Source organism: Molothrus aeneus, chromosome 4 (assembly GCF_037042795.1).
Source record: "Molothrus aeneus isolate 106 chromosome 4, BPBGC_Maene_1.0, whole genome shotgun sequence".
Taxonomy (NCBI): domain Eukaryota; kingdom Metazoa; phylum Chordata; class Aves; order Passeriformes; family Icteridae; genus Molothrus; species Molothrus aeneus.
In genome coordinates this window covers 17,359,197-17,377,159 of record NC_089649.1, presented here as the reverse complement: position 1 = coordinate 17,377,159, position 17,963 = coordinate 17,359,197, and the positions used below count along the sequence as shown (strand labels likewise).

Genomic DNA, 17,963 nt, shown 5'->3' with positions numbered 1-17,963 from the left:
CAGAAGCAAAGTGTCTGTCACTCCATCCAAGGGCAATGGGGCACCAGATCCAAGCTATTAAACCAAGTTGCAGAGGAAACTAAGGGCGTGGGTGAGGAGTTGTAGTGGACCCGTACAAGACTTTTTTGAAGATTACCGTGCATGAGCTGGAGGGGGAACTGGATGAGAACTGGGGAGAGAGAAGAAACAGCACCGGGCTGAGGAAAGAGGAAATCCACTGTGCTAGAAATACGACCTGGGACACTCATGGTGCCGGGCCAGCGGCACACCAGCTGAGGCCACGGCTGGCAGCAGCACGGGGGACACCATCCCGCCGGCGCTCGCCGCCCCGGGTGGCTCCGCAAGGCCGCTCTGGGCCGGGCGGGCCTCGCCGCGCTCCGCCTCCCCCGGCACCGGCGCTGCGGCGGGAGGGACGGGGCGGGACGGGGCGGGAGCGGCGCTTCCCGGCGCTCCGCCCGCCGCCGGCACAGTCCGCGCGGAGCCGAGCCCTGTGTCCTGTGCTGTGTCGTGGGCGATGAGTGCGTGAGAGCCATAAAGCAGCGTCTGGGGCCGGGAGCGCCTGCCATTTCCAGGTACAGTCCGTGAGTCTGCGGTGCGTCTTGTCGGTCCGTCCATCCATTCATCCGTCCATCCATCCATCTATCTATCCATCCATCCATCCATCCATCCATGTCTGTCTTGTTTGCCAGCCCCGGCAGGACAGTCTCATTCCTCCTGGTGTTTAATCTCCTTCCTGGCTACCCGGTTCTGTACGGACAGAGCTACTTTTTGGGGGGTATCAGCATACTGGGGAAGACTTCAACCCAGCAGTGGCGGTGCAGTGCTTGGGTCCTTCTCCTTATCTCCTTCTCTATAGTAAGATAGAACAGAGTCCTACAACTGCACGATGTGGTTTTTTTTTTCCGTGGCTATAATCCTTGGAGAAGCTTTCCCTGCTTTTCTTTACACGCGTCAGTTCAACTGATCGCTGGTTTTCTTGGGTGGGAAGGATAAAAAAAAGCACTGATTTACCAGATTGTGTTTGTAGGGCTGAGTAAAATGGGGGTGTGGGCGGGATGTGTCTGTGTGTGTGTCTGTGTGTGTGTGTGTCTTTCGCTGGGCATCTGCCGAGTGTGAGTGTGATAAAACTTCAGGCTCCTGCGCTGTGTGGGGCGGCAGCAGTTCAGGGGTACGACGCGAGTGAGGACTCTTAAATCACCCCGAATCAGTGTTAAATGACCCCAAATCAGTGTTAAATGACCCAAGACCAGTGCGTCAGTCCGGACTGTAAACTAAGGCAGCCCTAACAAGCAGTGCCTCCCAGTCTGCCCGTGTGTAAAGCTAAATACAACACAGGGGGATGAGGAACTCTTCCAGAGAAGCTCTCCTGAACAGAGCGGAGGAGGGCTGGCTCCTCTCAAAGGGCAAGAATGGCCTGAAAAATCAAAAGAGCCGGGAACAAAGAGGTGCTCTGTACCTCAGGCAGCTATTTCTAAGCCAGGAATGTTGAGGGGGCTGCTTTCAGTGAGATTAGCGCCTTGGTGGGCTGAGATGTCATCTGTGCCATCTGTGACAAACTGGGACTTGGGCAGGCAGGACTGGGTCTCTAGGCTGTCTGTTTTGAAAGCTGAGAAGAGCTTTTTGAAGTACAGCTTCCTCAGGCTTATCTTAGGGCTTCCAAATGAGATGCCTTGGAGAGAAGCTGTTAATCAGCTGAAAATCAATGCTAAATATACTCAAGACAAGTAGCTAACTGATGAGCTGTACCGGAGAGAACTGAGACCAAACTCTGATTTTGGATAAGCTGAGGCCAAGCTCTGATTTTGGATAAGCAGTGGGGATATCACTCCTTTGAACAGCAGGACTGAAACACACCGCTGTAGGATTTGTTAAATCTTTGTAAAAGAGGAAAGAAATGACTGATTTAGCAGGGGTTAAGCTCACAGCTGTGCCACGCACTGAGTAAAAGGCTTTTTTTATGTGGTGTGCTGAATCCCTGTTGGTTTGCATTCTTTGTGGTTTCTTTCTGCCGAGGTTTTGGGGGACATCTCTGTGTGTTGCTGCCCGTGCTCCGGCTGTGTGAGTTATCTAAACATTCCTCGGGGAGTGCAGGGTCACCGTGCCTGCTCCCGGCCTGTGGGGAGAGCTGCTGGCACACTGTGGCAGGAGTGACAGGCACAGCTCAGCCCTGGAGCGTGATCAGTGAAGGAACATGAAAAGCTGGAAAAGCTGAGAATGTGGGGCTTTACTTTTCTAGCTGGGTGGTTAAAAAGTGAGGTTTTCTCGGGGTGAAGACAGGAAGGAGCTGTGTGTGGATCGTATTGCCAGTCTGTGCTGTACATCACTGTAAGGGTCTGCTGGTATACCCCAAAGGCTGTTTGGGATGCATTGCCTGCATTTCAGGGGAGGAGGCACAATCTGTGATTGCACATACTTAAGGATTTTTTTCAAATGTTAGTAAACACACAGGTGTACTCTGCAAGTACTGACAAGCGCCCTTTGCTTGGCATGGGTATGAGGGACTGAGCCACATCATCTAATAAACACTTTGATAGAAAATGAGCTTGTAAACAAAGCTTCCAGAGAGCATTTTGCAGCCACAGCAAGACAATACATTAATTTACAAACAGGAGGCAAAGACTCCAGCTGAAAGCTGCTGCTAATTTCTCCTCTGTTCTAGCTGCTGTAAGAAGTAGTATTAAAAAACTAAATTGCTACTGTGAGGAACCTGAATGGGTGGCATTTAGTATTGGCTGTATTTTTAAATGGGAAATGTGCAGGATCATGACAACAATCCAGCTCACTCTCCCTAGGCGGCTCCAGAATAGCACTGAATGACTCAGATCCATGCATTCTGGCTATTTTGGGTTTGATTCATCAAAATGCATCTTCTCCCCGGAATAAAATGTTGCCCAGGTCACCTGCCCCTCCCATGGGGTCAGGTACTCTGCCTGCTTCTGGTCACACCTGGAAATAGGGCCAGAAACGCCAGGTAACATACCTGCAGAGAGGAGCCTGGGAGCTGTGAGACCTTCAGATTCGTGAGGAGTAAGACAGAGGATAAATAAGCTTGAGTCAGACTGGGGAGTGGGGTATTCTCTGAGGTAATTGCTCTCATTGATACAAGGCCAGGTGCTTTCTGCATGAATGTAGCGTGCTGAACTGACAGTACTTGTCCATCAGGACTACAGTTGATCCTCCCTTAAACATCCTGCAGGGATTCAGACGCTGTTAGGCCACGTTTGTAATGATCTTTTCACAGCCCAGCGTGGTGTCCATTTGCTCAATATCATACCTACTGGGTGGTGACTTAATAGCTGTAATTGTTTCAGGGTAAGGAGCGTTTGGCCATCGATTGCAAATCCCAGGGGTCCACCCTGAGTCGGGCACGGGAACTGCTGCTGGTCTCAAAGGCTGACACAAACTAGGCTGCTATGGCCCTGCCCAGACTGGGGGAAAAGATCTTTTCATCACTTTGGCTATAAGATGCTTCTCTTTGATTTCCCAAGGATTCAGTCAAGCTGATTGCAGACGACTGTTTACAAGTCCTCTGTGCCTCGGACCCAGCTCTGTGCTAGAAGCCACTGGCTGATACCCAGCCCAGATATAAATGGGTGAGAGGCAAGTGTAGCTGGTGCAGATATGGAGCTGTACTTCCTCTCTTAGCTGACAAAGTGCAACCATCCATTTTTATCTTCAATCTGGACATTGGAAAGTGTATTTTTGTTGTTGTTGTGGTGATGGTGGGGTGATCAGTTAATACTTTAACTCAAGTATTTCTGTTGCAGAAACTGTGAATATACTGCTTTCAACCTGCTGTATATTGAAGTGTCAGTAAAAATTCTGTACTGCTCATGGAAACATAAGAACTCAGTGACTGGGGAAAAAAGATCATATTAATTGTTTGCCCTAAAACTAGCAATTTTTCTGCATCATCTAAATGGCTGAGACATCTGGCAATGAGGTTTTAGGTAGAAACAGTTAAATGAAATTTAGTACTGTTATTTAACACTACAGCAGCTTGCTGTTGTAAATTATCACTTGGCTGCCTATTATGATTACAAAAGGGAAAGGTGTTTTCTTTTGAAGTGTCTGTAGGTAGCACCAAAAGGCCAAGCATGGGTGTCTGCAAAGAGCAACAGTTTTGGGATTCAGAAGATATCTTGCTTTGATGAGGTTGAAGAAGGAACCGTGTCAAGAGAGCTTCATGCTTAAGGCTAGTACCATGCTCCTGGCAGTAATATAAGATGTGTACCTTCTGTACACCTTTTGAAAAAAGATCTTAGTGCTTAATGAAAGGAAATAACCCCATACTTATCCCTCTTTGTACTGTCAAGCAGAGGAATGCAGTAATGAGAAACTGACTAAAGCCATGTGAGGAGCTTGTAGCAGAGTCAGAAGCAGATCCAAACTACCAGGTGCCAGGTCTAAGCAGTGAAATAATGCCATAATAATTCTGTTTTCTGTGGATGGATATGTGAACAGCTCTTGATGAAGCTGGTTATCCCTCTGAAATGGTCTAGAACTGTGCTTAGCTACTGCATATGCCAAAAGAGAAGGTGGATCTTCTGGCTTGGATCACCTAGGGTGGGTTAGGATTACATTCCTGTCACATCCCAGGGTTCACATCTCTGCCACATGGAATGGATCACACTCCCCAAGGTTAGTGAAAGTCTAATACCACAGTGATTCTCTTCTGGTGGTAGTATAGGGGAAACTGCTCCCATTTTTGTTGAAAACATCAGATTTCAGTTTTGTCAGTTTGAAGTATGCAGGAGGCACAAAGTATGCTACAGAAAGGATGCAGAGTGCAGAACTCTGTAGATACAGAGCTACAGGACCCATGTCAGAGTTCTGATTCACTAGTGGGGTAGCATAGCATGGTGGCATCACAGGCCCCATCTGTCCACCCCACCCCACACCCCATTCCTGGACATCTCAGCCACCGTGAATCAGCTGCTGAATCACTGGTTTTACAGTGTGATGTTTTGGAATAAAACATCACTGCTGTTCACTTGCCTTCAAACTCCTGACCTCAGAACTGCAGCAGCCCATCAGCTGAGTGAGGAGCAGCATCCCAGCTGCCCCTCTGCAATGGGGGAGCCAGGCTGGTGAACTCCTCCAGGCTCTGGAGCTCTTCTGCATCCTGCTGGTGGATGGCAGCCCTGACAAACCAGTCTGCAGCTTGCTGAGTAGAGAGGTGAGATTTTAGTGTTTTAAGGCTGTAATATTTAAGAACAAATGGCAAAACTGTTCTGTGCTTCACTGAGTCCAATAAGGGGAATGCTTTGCTTCTAAAATCCCCACCCTGCTTCAGTAAGGTAAAGAACTGGAAGGTTTTAGTAGCATTCTTGCTTTCAGTGCAGCTGTCAGCTCAGAAATTTTGGTAGAAAAGAGTAGCTATATGTGTTGTCTGTATTTTAACATGAGAGGTGTTTCATTGCATCTTTTGGCTGGCCTGAGACTCTTGTGCATCTTTTTCCTTTTCATTCATTATGTAAATCCCTCAAGTTTTACAGAGTCACTATGGAGAATGCAACGGACTGAACTTTTCTAGAATCTCTTGTGCCTTCTGACATTTAATTACTGCTGTGCTAATTCATCATGTCACTTTATATTATATACTTATCCTGTTTATTCATGTTTTAAACCTCTTTTCTGAAACTAGGATTAGCAAAAAGATATACAAGGTACAAAATCCCCACATGTATATGGGGAAAGCCTTATTTTGCATTCAAATGATAAAAGAACAGCATCCAAATTACCTATAAAATTAAAAATAACTTAAAATGAACTTAACAAAAAGATTAATCAGTCACTAATGGAGCATGCTTCATATCTTTTTAAATAATTCTGGTCTCTTCAGTTTTTTAACCTACAGACAGAAATCTCAGCAGCATTGTGGTCATGGTAAGAGACAAGTGCTTTAAGAAATTATGTTATAGGTGTGGCATCCTTTTAGTGTCTTGTGTTTCAAGGCTGTTGCTTTTGTGTGTCCAGCAACACGGCCAAAGTGTATCATGTGTTTTGTTTGGGAGGAACACATGTCCTGTCCTCACCCTGGACTGAGTAATTTTCCTGCAGCTGGGATTTTTGCTGTGATGCAGTCTGCCTGCATGTGCTCCTCTGGCACTGCAGCAATGCTGTCACAGCCACTTTCAGCATTATTACACTGTCTCTCTCTTCCTGCCCCACTGAAGAAGAGGATGGGGAAGGATAGAAGGGGAGCTGAGTTGTGGGGCTTAAGCAGGGGACATGGATTTACAGCACATCAGCAAAAAGAGGAACTTGTTTGTTTCCTTCCCTTTTTCTATGCTTGCAGATTTGGAGAAATTCAAGCCATTCTTAAATGCCCCACAATGTTCCTAATGCTCCCAAGTAAACCCACAAATGTGTTCATGCCCATCACACCTTTGCTGTTCAGTATCCAAGGACTTAAATTTCGAGTCATTCAGGATTCACTTAATTACTGTGCCAAAGTTCTCATACGTGAGTGATCAGTCAGCAGTGCTGCATCTGACCTTCCCAAATCATCAGCTGGGTCTATTTATAGACACAAGAAAAATGCACATTCAGGAGGAAAATGCCCCTACTTGAAATTCAGTTCCTGTTTTATTCTTTGCTTACTGGCGTTTTTCATTTTCCTTTGCAGCTTATTGTTGCCTGGGTGATTTTTGGAAAACTTTACAAAATTGTTCATCCTCTGCTGTTTTAGTGAAAACAAAAGAGTGCTTTAAGGCTGAGTCAGGTTTCTTACATGCACCTCAGGTCTTTTCTTGCCCCACCAGCAACTGTGCAAGGTGTATTTTCTATTGTTATGACATTGTCCAGCATGGATAGTTTTGGTCTTCTTCCTCTGGGCTGGATTCCTTATGAGAGGTTCTTAATTTTCCTCTTGATTTCAGTCTGGAAAAAGCCAATACCACTCCCCTTTTCATCTCCTATGTGAGTATGAAAAAATATTCTGTACTCTGCCTTAAAAGTTATACTTAATAAGTAGTTCTAGGAAGGAACTATAACTCAGGGTTGGTGCTGAAGTCACGCTCTGAGAACTGTATGGCAAATTCATCACAAAGGCTGGAAGCAAGAAGGCTTGAGATGGGATAGTTCTGTGATCTTAATTTCTGCAAGTAAGACACGTGAAACACTCATCTGGGAGTTTTTCAGGTTTCTTATCTTCTCAGTAGCTTGAGCTGTAAAATTTCCCTTTACGTTTCAGTGCTAAAAAAACCAAAAAAGGCTTTGTGAGTGAAGCGCACACACCAGGAAGAGCTGTGTGGAATGCCATGGGTGGCCCCTGTGTCAGGTATGCTTTTGTTTTGGGCAGCCTGGGTGGATGCCCTGAGCTCTGCAAAAGGATTCCAGCTGCTCCAGTCAGCTTTATCCAGGGCCTGGCTCAGATACCTCTACACAAACACATATGGCATGGGGAACAAACAAGGAGAATTAGAGACATGCACATGCCTGCATGGGTGTGAAATCAGTGGCATCAGTGGTGGGGTGGCTCCTGTGGCTGCAGCATTGGAATGGAAGGTTCCTGGCTTTTCATGGAAGACAGGCTGGGGAGACAAGGAGGGGGTGTAAGTCTGGAGGATGTCGTGGTTTGAGAGGAAGTAGGTTTTCTGGGATATGCTGTGGTCACCAATAGGTGTTCAGGTTTTAATATTGGCCCTGGTGTGGGCACTGGGGACATTGAATACGCCTCTGAGAACACAGGGGTTAAAAGCAGAGCACTCCCGGGGGAAGCTCTCTTGGGTTTCAGCAGGGAAAGAGTTCGGATCTCTCCCGTCCAGCTGCTGCTGCTGGGCCGGGGAGGGCAGCCATGCGGCTGGGTGAGGTAGGCCGGGGCTTGGACAGAGATGGGAGGTGAAGAGGCCCCGAGGATGGAAGGGTGGGAGAAGCACCAGGAGGCATCGGGCAGCCCCCCAGAAGAGAGAGTACAGCCTGTGCCTGTCACTGCCACCTTGAAACTTGATAACATGTGCCGGCAGCACGGCCTGAGAAGGAGAAAAAGGGGGGGTGCAGCGAGAAGGTGTCCGGCCGCTGTGGGAGCTCTGGGCGGGCAGAGCCTGAGCTTTTAACCCTTTTTTGGACAATGGAAACTGTGCAGAACATTAACCTTTCCTAGAAGAGAGATTGAGAGGAAATGGAAGAAGAAATGGGCAAGTGTGATGGAGGCAAGTGAAAGATGTCAGAAGAGTAGAGAAGAATCTTAGGTGGGAAGAGATGATGGAGTGGCCTTAGCTGGACTCTTCTTGTTATAGCCATGGACAGAACCATGTTCCTTGTGACACAGAGATTGTATCCAGAGCAGATGCCTTAGCTGGACTCTTCTTGTTATAGCCATGGACAGAACCATGTTCCTTGTGACATAGAGACTGTATCCAGAGCAGATGCCTTAGCTGGACTCTTCTTGTTATAGCCATGGACAGAACCATGTTCCTTGTGACACAGAGACTGTATCCAGAGCAGATGCCTTAGCTGGACTCTTCTTGTTATAGCCATGGACAGAACCATGTTCCTTGTGACACAGAGACTGTATCCAGAGCAGATGCCTTAGCTGGGCTCTTCTTGTTATAGCCATGGACAGAACCATGTTCCTTGTGACACAGAGACTGCATCCAGGGGGAGGCAATGCCTCAGAGCCAGGAGGGTTCAGTGTTGAGACCCCTCGGCCCCAGGGGGTGAAATTTGGGGGGGACAGGTGTCCCGAAGGTGAGACTGTGCTCTTTTTGGAACGGGACAAAGCATCCTTAAAAGGACGACCCTGGAAGCAGCTCTGGTCCATGTGCAGTGGTGAGAGCACTGGACATGGAAGGAAGATGTTACAATGGCAGATGATCTCCGGGCGGTGCCATGAGTGACATGGAAACACACGAGGTTTCAAGGGTGTTTCCAGGGGAAGCCCATGGCACAAGAAGGACTCCTCTCCTCTTGATGAACTGAGAAGTGATTGTCTGAAGGGTGGTCATGGATTGAGAGCTGAAATTTGGGGGATAGATATATTGGAAATTTGGTGGGGGGAGGAGGAAATGTTTTTGGAAGGTTTTCCCTGTGTGTTTCTTGGTGATTAGAGTTGTAGTTCAGTTAATAAAGTTTTCTTTATTTCTAAGTGGGGGCCTGCTTTGCTTATTCCTGGTCACATCTCACAGCAGACACCAGGGAGAAGGTATTTTCATGGGGGGCGCTGGCATTGTGCCAGCATCAAACCATGACAGAGGAATATGGGGAAATTGTACAGGAGGTTAGGGAGGAGGTTAAGAAAGCTAAGGACCAGTAAGGGCTTCTGTAGGCTTGTTGCTAACAAAAGAAAGAGCAGGGATAATGAGGGCCCTCTCTGGCGCTCAGCTCCTGCATGAAGTCAGTCTTTTGTTTTGCCATACCTCAGTTTTATGATGGCATCCTTAATAACAATGGTGGATGGTAATCACCAGTTAAATGTGGTTAAGAGTTTCAGATTGTATAGGGGACAGCTCTGAGGGGATGTAATTGGGTTTCTGAACTTTGCATCTTTTAAGGGGAGGTGTGCCTTGGGACTCAGACCATTCCTCTGCCTGAGAGATATAGTGTGGGAGAAAACTGTACCTAACAGAGGAGCTGAAAATGTTTGGCAGTGGCCTTAAAGACTTTTATGGCTACTACTGAACTTCTCAGTGGGTGCTTCTGTGAAGGACACCAGCTGTCCATATTATTGGGTTTGTTTTATGAATCTGATGTGCAGCCTGAGCTCTTCAATATAAATTAAAACAAACTGATGCAACTTTCCACTGTTTGTAGTAGAAAGCAGATTTTTTTTTTTTTTTTTTTTTTTTTTTTTACATAAAGGTTTGGAAAAGCACTTGGCAGCCTTGGAAGCCACGTCTGATTCCTTTAGTTTTGCCAAACTGAAACTTGGCTCCTGCAGGAGATGGTGGGGGTTTGAGTACATCGTCTTTGGCTCTCACTCCCTATTTACAGTGCTGTTACTGGGAAGGTTGGGGCTTCTTTCTTGTCAGAGGCCACTCACAGGCAGAACATGGACCCCAGTGCTCCAGGTCTCCTGTTCTCCATAGTGATATTAAATGCAGAAAAAAAAATGTTATATTCCTCTTTCCACAGTGCAGAGTTTTTGACTTCTCTCTGTCACAGGAGAGCATCACTGGTAAAGCCAGGAAATTATTTCATTGCTCTTTATTCAAGTCAGATCTTTAATAAAAAAAACCAACAAAACAAAGCAAAATGAAAAAATCCCACACTTTTCATTCTTGGGGAAGAAAAAATAAAGAGAGAAGAGATAAATGGGTTTCCATGTGATTGCTAGCCAAATGTTTCCAAAGCCCAGTTAAAAAGTTCCAGTTTTTAACTCCCAGAACATTTTTCATTGGAATAATATTTCTTGTCTTTTTCCCCCCAATTCCCTCTTGTCAGATCTTGCCCTGCTGTGCTTTGTCAACAATATTTTTAGGTTCCAAGATACCTCTGCTCTATATGCCATGGATTTGTGGACCATTATCTGCTCTGCAACCAAATTTCAGTTCCACTCAAGTTATTCTGAAGGCAGGGTTCGGCTGAAGCTTTAGCTAAAGAAGCTTCTAATTAGAATTAAGCATGCTGCTTTGTGTCTCCACCTCCAAATAAAATACAGAAGAGGAGTCAAAGTCAAGATAATAAAGGAGTCATGCTGGAAAAGCACATGTGTTGTATGAATCACCCCCTTGGCTATGCTATATTTATCTCTGTCACACTTTGCTATCAGCCCTTTTCATCGCATGGGGAGCATGTCCTGTGTACTGCTCACTTCCAAGTGAAACCCAGTTCTGACCACACAGAGCATCACCAAAACTTGGTGTCTCACTGAAGCAGGACTGAACCCTCTCTGTCAAGCAGCTTCCAGAAATAGATAGCAAACAAGTGAGACAATATGTGCCCTTCAGGACAGACTTTTGAGAATTTTATTTCATGGTTACAAATTAATGGCCTGATGATTTTTTCTTTCCTGTTGATGAGGCCCTAGGAGACTGTCTTCAACCTGCCTTTGTGTTGTGAGGATTGCATGAAATCAAAACTAATTGCTGGCTAGTCTGGCTAAATTCCCTGCAGATTCCAGTCTCACCCTGAATCAGGCTGGTTTGGTTAGTACGAGATCTGGGTTGGAACAACTACTCACCTTGGTTTTTTACAAGTGCTAATATTGATGTCAAGTTGTTTTGCAGATGCAGACTAGCCTTTCTCACTTCCCTGTGGAGTAATACCTTGGAGCCACAGTGCTGCAAATGTTTAGTGGGTTGCAGTGTTTACACACTGTTCACTACCACTTGCATTTTGACTGAATAAACCATGCTACAGTAGCTGAAAAAAATCTGAATTTTGGTGCAAACAGGACATCTTTCAGTGTCACTGGGCTGAAAAATATTTTGGAGTTGGTTCAAGTCTGTGGCTTTACATGCACGATATGAAAACCTAGTAGGAAACGCTGCAGAAGGTTCCTGTCAGCTCCTCAGTAAAGTTTTGTTCCTTAAACTGGGTTAGCCTTGCAAAGAACCTGAAAGACCGGAGTCTTTATGCATCAGGATGCTTTATTGCTGCACAGCATGGCCATGGTAGGCTTGCACCTCACCTGCCCAGTAACTTGAACTCCATTGTACAGGAACCCAGTTAAGTTCAGTCCTGCACTTTACACTGTGGCATGTGTATTTACTTTGTTCTTCTCCCTGTTCATTGGGCTGAATGGAATTGAAACACTGGTTGAACAGCTGCATAGAGTGTCTGATGTCACTTTTCAGGCACTGAGACTTTTCAGTCTTTCCCATTTTGATGCAGATATCTTTTGCCACCTCTCAAGGTGGAATTAGCACAGGTCCTGTAGGCCAGGAGGCTCTCTCCACTGTCCTTCTCTGCCTTTGTTTTTGGCTTTCTTTTGCTGTTTATTTACTGAACCACTCAGGCTTGTGCTGGTTTGAATGTCTCCATTGTCTGGACACACTGCCAGCAGCAGCAGCAAGTCTGTGTGGTGCTCCAGGTCCGAGCTAAGGAATCTGGCTAATAACTTAATAGCTTCTCATCTGCACCGAGCTCACTCTGAAAAGTGCTTTATTGTGGGCTGGGGAGCACACAGATGGCAGCACTCTATTTATCTCCAGGCTGTCACATCACTAGTTGTTCTCAAAATGGGGTGCCTTCACAGGCTGGTGTTCACTGAGGCCTGTGGCTTTAAAGAGCCCTTTCCCGAATAGGATTTGATACAATGAAGAGAAAAGAAACAGCATCTGCTCTTACAATGATGGCTCAGAGGCATTAATGCTTTTCTCATGCACATGTCGACACATGAGCACAGCAGCCTGTGGATATTGTGTTCTCAGTTTGATCTCCCTTGCCTTGAAGTTGTGGGTAGGGTTGGAAACAGAGTGCCATCCCCTTTTGCACTTTATCTGTCTCTCCCTGAATGCCCATCAGCACCCAGTAACTCTCGGGTTCTCTAGCTGGTCAGAGTGACCCCAAGATACATTAAAAAGTCTCTTTTCCCAGCCCAGAGGTCAAAGAGGGAGTCAGAACTCTTCAGTTCTCATTCTCAAGGTTGCTTATTGTTTCTTATTTATAAAATTCTTTCTCCTGCCCTGCCAAGGTCCGCTCAGCAAGACAGTCAGAGGCATTCTGCCTGCCTCTGGGGCAGTGTTACCTTTTTATACTAAAAACTACATGTACAATATTTACAATTACTTTCCAATACCTATCATCTATGTTAGACAGTGAGCTTCTACTCTAAACCAATCTAAAAGTGCCAACATCACAGCAGAAGATGGAGACCAAGAAGAAGAAGGAGAAAGGCTGGACACGCCCAGATTCCTCCATCTTGCCCCCTGAACCCCCATTCTAAAAACCCAAAAAAAATCAATTTTTCACCCTGTGATAAATTCACTATCATTCTACTTAAACTGTCATGGCTTGTAATTCTTTATATAAAGGTTGGTAATTGTGTTTTTCCAAGGGCTCAGTCAAAGGCACAGGGGTCTTGGGCTCTGTGCCAAGGTCTCTGAGCCCCCTGGGCAGGGGCTCGAGCCCTCCAGGGCAGCCAGAAGAATTTCCTGGGCTCCCACAAGTAACTTCTGCAGAAGAGTTAAAGCCAGCATGTTTGGGGTTAAAACTGGGCACAAACTTAGCTTCCCATCGAGCCTATAAAACCTAAGTTCCTTAAACTGACAAGAACTGCTACTCCCAGAAAGCAGGGAAGGAAGGAGAAGGAAGGAGTTTATAACTCAACACTCAAGCAATCAGAGAGATTTTATCTTTTGGCCTTTTCAGATATTGCATTACCAGAAGAGCTCCTGAGTGATCATGGCCCCCTTGCTGCCCACCCACTGCTCTGAGTGACTAAACAGCCTGCAGCACTGACTGATCTTTTCCTTGGAAAGACATTTTGATTCCACAGGCACTGAGATGCAGACTGATGAGTAATTGCTTTATTTTTCCTAAAGCTGGGAAAAAACAGGGCTGGATTTTTTTCACATTTTCACAGAATCTGGGGAGAAGGTTTAACAAAATTCTGAATCTGGTCTCATCTTTTATATCATTGGTGAACTTGGACAACAGTGGTAAGCAACTATGCCCAGGCTAGTTTTTCCAAATTTCTGTAGAGCCACTCAGAGGGTAGGTGGAGGCAGATGAACTGAAGCATCAGGCTTTAGCCTGGGTCACACCTGTCACAGTGTTATTGGGAAAACCAAGCACCAATTTACCAGGGTGGAGTTGGGAAATGGGAGGTTTGGGATTGCAGTTACATGGCTGTCATGTTGCATAAAGGAGACTGTCCTGTCACATAACCTTTCCAGGGCTTCACTTCAGTCTCTCTCCTTCTGCACTGGCACTGGGGGGGGTGTGTCAGCCTGGGACAGCTTGAGCCTGCTTCCCTTTCAGAGTGCTGCTCTTAGGGAGCTACTTTCAGGATTTGACCAAAGTGAACTTTATGCCACATCCCCAAAAGCTTTATAGAAAGTCTGAGTTCCCAAAGCCTGTTAGGATTTTTGTACTTCCTTCTAACTCTTAGCCTGGACATCTTATCTGTCATTTAATAAAGAAACAGCAAGATATGGAAGAAGCACCTGGCAATTGTGACAGGCAGTGGTGAAAGCCTGTGTGGCCCTTTCCTGAGGAGTCTGCACAGGCTTGAAAACAGTGCCATCTTTACTGTGTGCAAGTAACCCATGGTGTGAAACTGAGGGGTTTTTTTCTAGTGCTGTATTATCTCTGGGAGATAGAAAACCCCTTACATAGTACCTTCCCTGAATTATCCCTTATCTCTCTTGTGTGTCTCCTCAGGGCAAGATGCCACAGACACCTCCCTTTGCAGCCATGTTTGACAGCAGCAGCTACAACAGGAACCTGTATCAGACTAAAGAAGACAACTGTGGAGGGCTCTATTACCATGACAACAATCTCCTGTCGGGGTCTCTGGAAGCTCTGATCCAGCACCTGGTACCCAATGTGGATTACTATCCCGATGTAAGTTAACTGTGTGGCCAGGCCTGATGTGTCTCCTAAAGGGAAACATGTGCTGCAAGAGCAGATTGTCACATCCATGGCTGAGGAAGGGGTTCAGGTGGCTGGCCAGCAGTGATAACATGTGCTTTACCTGAGTGCATCCTGAAATAACTCACCCAGCCTAGGAAGTCCAAAGCTTTATTACTCCCGTTGTAAGGTGAGCAACCCTGGTGACTCATTTATAAAGCACACACCTAGACTGGCTTATTGCCTGATGGACTGTGTGTACCATTGACCCTCAAAAATGCTGCCAGGCAAGCTGAAGAGAAAGGCATGACCACCATTGTGACAGAATGAAAGTATTTATTGCAAAACCAAGTGGTTTTAGTGCATATTTCCCATTGTTCATCTGAGGTCGACGTGTACTTGCAGTAAGCAACCAAAATGTTGAACTAGTACCACACTATTTAGGATCAGCAGAGGCTGGATGTGACAACAGGAGGTTTGTCAGCTGAGAATTTTTGACCTGTGCGGGCACATTTTTGACCTGTGCGGGCATTGAAACACTTTCTGTAATTCTTAGAAAAGGTGATAAAAAAGAATGGTGTCAAAAGGTGGCAGGAAAGGGCAGCTGGGGAGAACTGGTGGATGATGAAACTGCAGCTTTACTTGTAAACATGCTTCTGCTGAAGACATAACTCTGCTTATATTCAGCTTCTGTTATTGTCAGAGATCTGTTCATGTTTCCAAGACAGGATCTTTTTTAACTTGGGTCAGAATTAACAGCAGCACATTACCTAAGCTAGTGCTTAATGCTTAGTAAACTTCAAATATGTAGCAATTTAGACACTGGTGGGTCAAACAGGATGATTTATTCCAAGTTTCTAGAGCAAGAATGTTGTAGAGTTTTTGTAGAGTGGGTGCCATGGATACTTAACTACTGGGAAAGTGGAAAGTGGAATGGATATTCTGAATATCCATCTCACAATGGGTTTGAATCATGACTCATGGAAAATCAAAGCAAAATAAGGAGCCTCTTCTTGTAACCTCAGAATCAGTTACTGATTTTTATTCTGTAAAAATAAGCTGTGTAGTTCCCTCTGCTTTCACTCAGGAGATAAAGGTTTACTGTAGAGCAAGAGAAGATGAGTTGAAATTTTGTTTTGAGTAATTTCAGGTAACAAGCTTGCAATAAGGCTGTGTGCAATAGGAGAGCTAAACCACCTTTGCCCTGCCTTGTTTTGGTTTAATCTTTCATAACTTGGCTCGAGCACAACTTATAATACTGGTTCTGGACCAATGATAAGCATTAAATTAAATGCTTACCTCTGTAGTAATTGCTTTTGGCACAGCCACATGTAGAGTTTTCTTCTGCAGATAATAAAGTACAAAGAGCAGATTTTTCAGGAAGGCATTTCAAGAAAATATCAAAATCCTGGTAATTTATGCTTTTCTCTGTCTTCCTCTTGCTCACAGAGGACGTATATCTTCACCTTCCTGCTCAGCTCCCGCCTCTTCATGCACCCGTACGAGCTCATGGCCAAGGTCTGCCACCTGTGCACTGAGCAGCAGAGGCTCAGCGAGCCTGGCCTGGACAAGGTGAGATCCCACACTCTCAGGGACTTCCCAGGTCCCTGCCCAGACCAAAATGCTCCCATTCAAGAGGGCCCTCAGTGGGATAGAACAGACTGAAAACCTGACACAAGCAATTAGAATTTGACCCTTTATTCAGTGAGATTCATGGGGAATTTCCATACTGCTCAGCCTGTCCTCCATGAGGGCTGCTGCTTCTACTGCATTGTTTGTTTTACCAAGAGAATCTGTGAAACAGGGTCCTGAACAGACCAAAATCTGCCCTCTGAAAGTCCAAGTCAGAGGTTTTGTTGACCCTCGTCCTTACTTCACTGAGAATCAAAAATCATTTTGTGGTCACTATGCCCAAGGCAGCCTCTGACCACCACATCTCCTCACCAGCCCTTCTCTGTCTGTACACAGGTTTCTCCCTATAAGGTGCAGTGCATGCATAGGTTGTGGCACAACTTCAATCTGCCACTTTCTTCGTTGAGGGTTAGTCATAACTTAGGGAAACACTAATCAATGCCTTGCACTGAGGCACTCCTGATAATGAGGGGAGTCATTTCCACCCACCTGAGGCCTAATTTCCAGGTCAGCTAAACCAATGAGAGTCTCTTCATTGGCTTCCATGGCCATTGGCTCTGGCCTATAATCTAATGCTGAATGAAGTTAAGATTAAAATGTACCTGACATTCATACCCTTATGCTCCACAGTATCCTGCAGAGCAGAATTCTGTTTCCTTTGAGCTGGATATTTCCTGCATTGGTGTTACATGTAACATTCTTCACTACTGTTTCCAAATAGAACTGGACCCAGAAAATTGCACCAAAAATCCTACAGTTGTTGACTGAGTGGACAGAGACTTTTCCTTATGATTTCCGAGATGAAAGAATGATGAGGAACTTAAAGGAGCTGGCACAAAGAATAGCCAGTGGGGATGAGGTAAGTTGTCTGCACACAAAGTTACTGGATAAAAAGGCATTGCTATTAGTGCTTGATATTGCTGTTAATAACATGGTGTGGCTCTGGGTGCTTAGGAAAACTTATTAACCATGGTGCTGGTAGGCAAAAAGTTCTGTCTGGTACCTAAGCCTAGGATGAAACCACACAGCATAAGCAGATCTTCTCCAAAGCATGGGCAAGGTTCTCTCCACCTCTAAGCCCATAACATAATCCCATTTTGTGCAGACAGGCACAATTTGGTAGGTTAGTATTTGTCATTTTACTTGGGAGAAGCTAGCTAGGACAATAGCTGAGCAATCCCTATCAGTGTTGATCATTTCTTGTGTTGGAATTGGGCCTTTGACCTGTAGGTCAATGGAAAAGTTAGAGCAGGTTTGGGGAGAAATTTCCAAAAGAGGAATGGACCAGGAAGAATTGTCTTGAGCTTAAAGTATCAACTCAGAGAAGTCTGTCCTATTCCTTCCTGTGGATGGAGCACACAAGGAAATCTCGAAATCCCACTTTTCAGATGGAAGTTCCACATGAGTATTATGAAATATTTTGACACTTAACTGATGCTTGTCTTTTAAGTACTGAAATAAACTCGGCCAAAAGCCAAGAGTTATATTTACTTAGTGGAAGGGAAATTAACAAGGTTTCAGTCAGTAAATCCTGTGTAGCTGGCATAATACTGCGATTACAAAAGACACTGGAGTGGCATTTGGAAGAACTATAAACACAAGTAGCAATTGCTAAATGGCATTGTGTTTCCAGTGTTCCTCAGGGACCAGTGTTCCTTATATAAGCTTTTAAGTAATGGTATGGATGAGGCAGCAAACAGCACTTTAACAGGCATGGAGGTAAGCTGGACTCAGAGAAGCTGAAAGTGCTGCCGAAGGCCTGGAAGGGCCTTGAGAGGCTGTACACAAGCATGGAAAAGAACAAACCTAAACTGAACTTGGAAGCTGAAATACATTTTGATGTTCTCAAAGTGGGGAGGAACAGAAGATGG

At 45.5% G+C, this 17,963-nt stretch overlaps 1 protein-coding gene across 1 annotated transcript in view; it reads left to right on the top strand.

Moving 5' to 3' along the window:
- The first annotated feature begins 463 nt into the window (after nt 1–463).
- Nucleotides 464–17,963, top strand: part of RASGEF1B (RasGEF domain family member 1B) — a 28,964-nt gene continuing 11,464 nt past the window's right edge. Inside the window, exons 1-4 of the mRNA XM_066548970.1 lie at nt 464–572; nt 14,272–14,454; nt 15,910–16,032; nt 16,814–16,951. Coding sequence (XP_066405067.1) covers nt 14,278–14,454; nt 15,910–16,032; nt 16,814–16,951 — 438 coding nt within the window. The 5' untranslated portion in view covers nt 464–572; nt 14,272–14,277. The remainder of the gene's footprint in view (nt 573–14,271; nt 14,455–15,909; nt 16,033–16,813; nt 16,952–17,963) is intronic.